This window comes from Coenobita brevimanus, chromosome 87, assembly GCF_032717465.1.
Source record: "Coenobita brevimanus isolate Jiangsu-jjx chromosome 87, ASM3271746v2, whole genome shotgun sequence".
In the NCBI taxonomy this organism is placed as follows: Eukaryota; Metazoa; Arthropoda; class Malacostraca; order Decapoda; family Coenobitidae; genus Coenobita; species Coenobita brevimanus.
The window spans coordinates 1,716,344-1,725,328 of NC_137040.1; the positions used below are offsets into that span (position 1 = coordinate 1,716,344).

Below are 8,985 nucleotides of genomic sequence, written 5' to 3' on the forward strand. Positions count from 1 at the left end.
TCACCACCATAGCCACCACCATGGCCACCACCATGGCCACCACCGAAGCCACCACCATGGCCACCACCGAAGCCACCACCATGGCCACCACCATAGCCACCACCATGGCCTCCACCATAACCACCACCATGGGCATGGATAGGCGCAGCAACACTATAGGATGTCTCATGGTAGTCGTCATAAGAGTCATCAACGTTGTAGTCAATGTACTCACTCACTGCAATGAGAGAATGACTACGTGAGTGTCTGTGAAGAGGGGAAGGGGAAAGGCAAGGATGAGTTGAAGGGATCGAGTGGAGAGGTACAGGAAAGAAGGCGGTGTGAGATGGAGGGACAGCAGCCTGATGGTGGAGGAGAGGGTGACCTGGAGGCGACTTGCTTATGGACACCCCTTGTGGGATTAAGATACTGTACTGTATAGACAGAGAGAAAGCAATGTACAGAATGTCCTTGTTATATGTTGACTTTTTCTTTTGTTTCAGCTATTTACTCCACAGTAATATATATATATTGAGAGAAAGAGAGAGAGAGAGAGAGTCATGGTGACCATCATCCACTCACTTGATGTAGTGCTGCCTACTTCTTAATTTGCTTTTATCATACCTTTTCTGAGGCTGTGCTCCTCTTTTCCTAATTCTTCCATCTTTCCCGTCACTGTTTATTACTCTTCTTTCTTTTTTAGATGGCTTTACATTAAGTGACAAGCATTATGGTTTCCTGTAAGCCAGGAAACCATTAACAATGCTTGGTGGCAACCATTTAACCAACCCATAGTGTTCCCTACATGCCAACAAGTGGGTTGGTGAAGCGTTAGTACCCCCTCCCCACAAAACTAATTCAAAGTCTAATGGCCAGCCCTTGCAGGATTTAGGCGACTGGCTATAAACAGATAGACAGATGGATGGATATAAATGTCTACTCAAGTTACACTGCTTCAATTACAGCTGGTGTGTCAGATTCCCCAAATTTACAGGACTTTTATAGTACCAGTTGTATGGAGCAGGAGCAGTACTAGGCCAGTACAGGTAGTTGTAGTCCCAGGTTCATCTGAAAAGTGACCCCGATGGACTGCAGGCTTAAGCTGCCCTTCTTCTGCAGTCCATCATTCTACTTTTTGAGGACAGGGAAGTACCTGCGAGACGTTTGTATAACCAGGCAGTCGAGCAGCTCAGTTATATTGGTGTCACTAAATGAAGGCAAACTTCTCCAGCACCAGGTGTATGGAAAAAGCTGGTCTTTAGGGACGGTGTCTGACATACAATGACTGCCTGTACAAAGACTGGGTGATAATCATTAAGCTACAGGTAATCAGATAAGCTTACCAACACTTCAAATAGGAGCTCCAGGTTGCCATCATCAACATCATCATCCCAACCTCTTTTTCCCACCAAAGGATGGGGTAAGGCAGGGTACACAAGGAAAGAGAGCACTATACAGTGGAGAAAAAAATTAACATAATGCCAAGTAAAATGCCACACTCATTCCCATGTCATTCATGCCCCTGGAATCCTGACTCCACATCTCAGGCACGGCCATCACCACATACATATTGGTATTGTATTTTTTCTTTGTACATAAGCTTTTTTTTTTTTTTTTCCATTTTTTGTTATTAAGTTCACAGTAATTTACAGAAATTTTCCTATTAAAGCTTCACTACCACTTACTGATATGCCAGTCTGCCCTAATTCATGGGACTGGAGAGGGATGCCTTCATGTAGTGGCATTGCTATGTATTCATCTGACAAAAATCTACTCCTCAGTCAACAGCAAAAGGTAGCCAGACTGGAAGATAAATATGACTTGTAACCAAGAAGACACATTCCTGTATCATAACTGAGGCTCACTGAATTTCAGGTAACCACAACATGGTATTAAATTTGTGAGTGGTCCAGTTCCATCAAGTAAACACAAACATACTATACTTACTGAACTGTGAGAGCTTCTTGCCAGCCTCTTTAAACATTTGATCCAGTTGCTGTAGTGGTCCGCCCTTGCCCTTGCCCTTGTCCTTGCCTTTGCCACCTCCGCCGCCATAATGCGGCTGGTGCTGGGGCACGGCCACGTACTGGGTCTGGTAGGTGGTGTAATGGAGATGTTCGGGGGGAGGGTAGCCCCCTCCATAGCCCCCACCATGCCCACCACCACCACCACCACCACCATACCCACCTCCCACACCTGTTTTGGAGAAAGCAAGAAAAACAAGTAGCAAAAAACAGAAAGGCAGTAAGTACATAATTTATAAACACTTAAAGAGATATTAAATTAAATGATCAATGCACAGCATAATAGACTATAAAATACCATGACCTACTACTACCATTGCCACTGTTGCTATTATGGCTACTTCTTCTACCACTGCTACAATTACAGTTACTACTACTGTACTATTTCCATTACTGTACCTCCTCCGAAGCCTCCTCCTCCTCCTCCATGGCCACCACCTCCATAACCACCACCTCCTCCTCCGTAACCACCACCACCTCCACCATGTCCTCCACCGCCATAATGCGCCTCACCAATGTCATGCGAGGGTCCACCATAGAACGGTGCTGGAGCCACATTTTGTCCGAAGGAGTCATAGCCGTCCTGTCCGGTGAAGTGGTGGAGCTGTGGCCCTTTGTCACCAGCCACCAGCCCTGCCACTGCCACCACAACCACACTAGCCTGCAAGAAATATACATTGCTTAGTCAGTAGTAGTAGTAGTAGTACTGTTAGTATAGGTACGGTAGTAGTAGTAGTGGCAGCAGTAGTAGTACAGTAGTAGTAGTGGTTGTGGTAGTACTAGTAGTAGTAGTGGTTGTGGTAGTACTAGTAGTAGTAGTGGTTGTGGTAGTACTAGTAGTAGTAGTGGTTGTGGTGGTACTAGTAGTAGTGGTTGTGGTAGTACTACTACTAGTAGTAGGATTAGTACAGTAGACCCTCTATGGATCTACTGGGGGAGGGGGAGGCCCAATCCGATTAAGCCAATATCGGGTAAGTCCGATGGTCCCCCATGGTGTTATTACAAGCACACAGCCTAATGGGAAATAAATGAGTAAAATATTCTAGTACGAAAAGTAACAACTATATCCATTTCACATTAACTTGACACATAATTTCACACCCTCGTCATAACACATCTTTATGATTAGCCCAAGCAAGTAGAAGAAAACCATTACTAGCATTGGTGACTATTCTTAATCACCAGGCGCCTGGAAGGCGATCCAGTAGGCCTGCATCATAAACCCCAGGGAACGGATAGTAGCCTACACGTTATATGCCAAAAGTGTCCTGTGGGCCCACTGCGTGCTTTTTCCCATCTACCAAAAGGTATCTGATACAGTATGTACGACAGTTTGTCCGGGGTCCTCAAAGTGTTCATTAAATCTGATATATATCTGGTCTACCAGGCTGCAGTAAGGTGAGGGTTTGCTATAGCAGTGTTGTAGTAGTAGCTGTTGCTGTAGTAGTACAATAGATGTAGTGGGAACAATAGTTGCTGAAGTAGTAGTAGGTTTGTTGCAAACTTGCAACTACAGACTTATCTGAAAAGTGAACCAGTTGGACTGCGGGAATAAGTTACCCTTCTGCAGGCCACCAACCACCTTTTGGGGGATAGGGAAACAGCTGACAAACATTTTCTATAACCAGGCAACTCCACCACCTAGCTATGTTGGTGCCACAACGTGAAGGCACCCTCTCCAACACCATTCCTAGTGACAACAGTTCGTGTACTGAGTCTGGTTCACACTTGTCTATCGCCATCCCTCCAGACTCGTCATATCAATTTGTCTGTACTTGAAAACTGCACAACGGATAAAAACTAGCCATTCCCACACTGAGAGAGAGAGATAGATAGATAGATAGATAGAGAGAGAGAGAGAGAGAGAGAGAGAGAGAGAGAGAGTTCCGGATTTTGCAGGTGTAAGGGCCCTAGGATAGGCAATCATAACAATGCAATACATTTAAGGATATTACTGTATTACACGAGCAGCTAGGACACACTGTGCTCACAAAGCGCATACCTCCACCAATGCCAATACAGTAGAATATATGATTTACTGCTGTAATTTCTCTTTCCTGCCAGACGAAGATATTCACTATCTCGCATAGTCAGTTAAATCTAAGGTCTTAGTCTGCCTAGTTACACATCCTCGGAGAGCTCATGCTTCTCTTAATGTCAATAAAATTTGATTTTCTCCTGAATCCGGATCCGGATATACCTCAAAATATAACAAACTTTTCCTCGACCCACTGCCTACCTATCCACCAGATTTCATTGAAATCTTGAACACAAACGGACAAAGAAACACGAGCGAATACATTCCCCCCGTCCAACTTCGTTGGCAGAGGAACATATCCTTCAGTCACCTTTTAGGGATCGAACTCATGCGTACCTGAAGGCTATCACTGACTGGAGCGTTTCATTCAGTGTTATCAAGTTCTATGAAAATGAGCATGAAAATTCAGTGGCATGCAAGGCGGGTAGGGGAAGGAGAGGTCACTCTGCTCTGGGCACGGCTGAAGTTAGGAGAAAGTCAGGAGGGTACCATCCCAGAAGTAGGCTAGTACTAGTGGGGCGTTGCTTTTGTATCAGCGCCCCTTACTTCGTAATTATGCTGTTCACTGGTCTTTTTTCCTCTCTTTTCTGTTTTCTATTACTCGTTTTTATTGCTTTTTTTGAAACGGAAGTCGTCTCAATCTCAGTACATTCAAACTGAATGAAAAATTCGCCAAAGTAGGAAAACATTTAAACATGCTCTCAAATTATTACAACAGCTTAATGTTAAATTTCAATACGAAATAATTTTTTATTCTTAATGGCAAATCAAAGGTTACGTAAGATAATAAATATTTTGATAAAATTACACCGACATGCGAAGGTGTGTTGACATTCCTTTTGCGTCGCGTCGCTGACCCGGTGAAGTCGTGTCTGGGAGTCTTGTTTGCTTTTAACTGTGATTTCTGTGGACAGGAGACTGTAGATATGGTGGTCGACACCTCTAGCCATCCACCAAGACCTTGACTCCACATACAAAAGGTAAGTTTCATAAAACAGTTACGTCAAAGCATATAATCCCGGGACTTCAAGGTCCAATAATTTTTTGACTGGTATAATAGTGATGTCCGAGAGGTTATAAGCATCGTTGTTATGTTATACCTGGCGTAGCGGTGTTTTGGTCCGGTGAGTCCATGGTAGTGATATTATAGAAACTTGTTATGGATGGAGGCCCTTGTGACTACTCATGGTCAGTAAGAAGACACAAGAAGGCCGCGCTGTAATAAACTGCAATTTGAATTTTCGTACAACCGTCACACTGAAGTAACGGACGATTTTCAGTTTCGGACAACGACGGAATTATGAAATTTCCCATTGATATTTTATAGATCTCACTTTCACTATTTTTTTCTTCAATTAAGTTCTTGTCGCAATTGAATATTAATCGCAGTACGTAACTTTTTAATCCGACCTTCGTTTGTAACATTATTTTTACGAATGTAGTTGTTATTGTATTTGTTGCCAAGCATGGAATTTTTGGCTTTCTACTCGTTCACTATTAACATTTCATCATATTAGGTGGGGTTTCTTTAATGATAATTTTCACGGAAATGCATACACACCTATATACAGGAGAGAGAGAGAGAGAGAGAGAGAGAGAGAGAGAGATTCTTAAACTCTCAGTGTGTGTGTATGTGTGTCGTCAGCTTCTACAAAAATAGCCAAACATGGAAAATCATTGTTTTTATTTGGCCATATGGTTTCTCAGTGGGACCTCCCCTAATGCCTTTTTTTTTTTTTTTTTTTTAAGCAGAATTAGGAAAAGTACGTGTGAGAAAGTTGGAGTGAAAGCGTGTGTGTGTGTGTGTGTGTGTGTGTGTGTGTGTGTGTGTGTGTGTGTGCGCGCGCGCGCGCGCAACTGTGAGTATCCTGTGTGAATGCATGTATGTATGTTTGTTGTGTCTGAGTATCCCTTGTTCACGTCAGAAATTGTTCAAGATCATAATACCTGTTTCAGAAGTGTACAGGGTTGCCAACTAAGCGCCTTTGGCACCAGATCTAAAGACGTGTATTATTAAAACTGGAAAGTGAAGGTGTTGACAAGCCCCTGGTTTTTAGGGTAATTTGTAAAGGGTGTGGAGAAGATAAAACATTATTATTATGATGATGATGGTGATTATTATTATTATTGTTATTATTGGTTGGGTGCTAATTTCTGAAGCATTTGAGGATGGAGTACATGCTGTTTTTTTTCTTTCTTTTCCTTTTTACTGATTTCTGAAGCATGTTTGGATGGTAGGCAACTGGTATTTTTTTTTTTCTGTTCTTTTTGACTGATTTGTGAAGCCTAATGAGCATTATTGACCAGACATTTGTTTCGTTTTCCATTTCTTTTTGGCTGATTCTGAAGCATATGTGAGGATGACAGTACATGCTTTTTTATTTTCTTTTGGGTATTCTCTGATGCATATGAGGATAATTTTTTTTTCTTTCCATTTTGACTGATTTGTAAAGCATAAGAGGGTTTATAACTATTTTTTCCTTTATGATTAATAATTGAAGCATGTGAGGATGATAGTATATTCCAAACTCTACTTTTTAACAGTAATATTTAAAGCATTGTAATGATAGATGATTGATTTATTTTAACGGTATTTTCTGAAGCATATGATGATGATGGTGGTGGTGGTGGTGGTGGTGGGGATAGAACATGCCTGACCTTTCTGTATCGTTATATTGACTAAAGTAATGAAGGTTGATTGCACTTGCAATTATAGGTGTATCAAATTCGTACATTGCCAGCATGGGATAGGGGCAATTCTGGCCATCACTCTTCCTCTGAGGAGATAGTCCAGTCCTGCAGTGTACCTAATATGGACTGTGTATGTGTGAGTGTGTGTGTGTGTGTGTGTGTGTGTGTGTGTGTGTGTGTGTGTGTGTGTGTGTGTGTGTGTGTGCAGACCCCAGCCCAATTCTTAACAGCAGAATGTCAATATATATTAAAACAATTGAAATCAAGTACAAGAGAATGTTAGGGTGTATTATGCAGAATAAATCCCCAAGGAAAGAGTGAAACGAAGCCTCTTACGTCACTTAGAATACGACTCAAGGGCTCCTGTATATCAAAGTGGCCTGGGAGACTTTGCAACACCGTTACCGATTTATTCTGGATAGCACACCTTGTTAATTTTTCTTGTTATTTAAATATTTCTGGTACGAATGTAATTTGCTGCAGTAACATACAAAATGATGAAGAAGTGCCACATGTAGGATAAGTCACTAGGGAAGAGGCGTTACGGGATCTATGTAGCGATTCCTGTTTTTCCCTCCAACCAATTCCTTTGTCTCTCCATCGTGAATGCGAAGTTGTAACTATAGATTAACAGCAGAATGTGGTGATAGTCACGAAGAAGTTCTATGGAAATGATTTAGTAGAGCCTTAGCAGTCTTTTCCTTCCACAGCATCGTTTAATGAGCTGCAAAAGGACGAAAATCTGGGCCAAATTTAGGTAAAACAAATACAGAGGGAAAAATATAGATATAGGAAAAATATATAGGAAAATACAGATATACGAAAAATATACATAGAAAAAATACGGGTATAGAAGAAATATAGAAAAAAGATTGATAAAGAAATATATAGACAAAAATATGCTTAGAAAAAAATACGTGTATAAAAGAAATATAGAAAATAATGATAAAGAAATAATATAGACAAAAATATGTATAGAAAAAATATAGATAAAGAGAAGTGCTCAGGTGGACGACAGGTCGAAAATCCGGTGGCCAGAAAGGTGAGCTGTACCTGTTGCTTAGAAAGGTGATTTGGCCAGGTAATTTCTCTCTCTCTCTCTCTGCCATTTCGTATTCTCGTTTGGCATTTTCGGAAGGTTAGTGTTAAAAACAATACCGTTTTCTTCCTTAGTCTTATTTAGTTTTTGTTACATTTATTAAACGCCTCATTAAGTTCATTTTATACGCTCTCGTCTGCTGACCTTTCTACTTTATTCATCATTCTCTCTCTCTCTCTCTCTCTCTCTCTCTCTCTCTCTCTCTCTCTCTCTCTCACGCACACAGTCACGCATTCACCCCATCCATTACCTACGACAAAGAGAGAGAGAGAGAGAGAGAGAGAGAGAATATGTTAACCTACCCTGCGGCTCCGTCTGTCTCTTTTTTTTCCTTCTTTACTTTCTCTCACATTTGTTCTTTTTTTAAACGCACGTGCTAAAGTACACCCACCCTCTCTCTTTCTCTCTCTCTCTCTCTCTCTCTCTCAAGAAAAAATAGTTAACACGAAGAATGGTAGGATTGGATGAAGGAAAAACAACCAGAAAGAGTAAGAATAAGATGCTGATAAAGAAGAAGGAGGAGGAGAAGGAGAAGAAAGAGGAGAAGGAGAAGAAGAAGAAGGTGGAGGAGGAGGGAGGAGGAGGAGGAGGAAAAGAAAGTAAGAATAAGAGGAAGGATGTGAAAGTTGCCTAGAAGCACTAGTTTGAGTAAGTGTGGCAAAACCTCGTCTTCCACGCTAGTCTGTACACTAAGAAGAGGAGGAGGAGAAGGATATATACTTGATAATGAGAGAGAGAGAGAGAGAGAGAGAGAGAGAGAGAGAGAGAGAGAGAGAGAGTACTAATTGTTTCAGCCCCCCAGCACTGAAACAGCAACAACGCCGAATCTTCCAGTTGCATGAATGCAGGAAATTATTAGAAACTTCGACCTGAATTAACGTCATGTACAAAGGGCTCGAAGTAGGCAGACAAACAGACATGCAGATAGATAGATAGATAGATAGATAGAGATAGTTAGAGAGAGAGAGAGAGAGAGAGAGAGAGAGACCTTTTTTTTTGTCACATCCGCCTTGGAAGTGAAAGAACCCGGGTTCAGTTCTCGTGCTGATCGTACTCCTGGACAAAATCTGTTTCCCCGTTACCACCGTTCAACGAGGATTATAATTAAGGAACCTAAATACACCAATGACTCTTGAAGGTCGTGTTACAAGGGG

General features: G+C 41.6%; 1 protein-coding gene across 1 annotated transcript in view; it reads right to left on the reverse strand.

Moving 5' to 3' along the window:
• LOC145410962 (uncharacterized) overlaps positions 1-8,985 on the reverse strand; it is a 40,480-nt gene that overhangs the window by 1,592 nt on the left and 29,903 nt on the right. The window contains exons 2-4 of the mRNA XM_080281018.1: positions 2,457-2,664; positions 1,927-2,115; positions 82-217 (exon numbers count right to left, since the gene is read on the reverse strand). Of these exons, the coding sequence (XP_080137144.1) occupies positions 82-217; positions 1,927-2,115; positions 2,457-2,664 (533 nt within the window). The remainder of the gene's footprint in view (positions 1-81; positions 218-1,926; positions 2,116-2,456; positions 2,665-8,985) is intronic.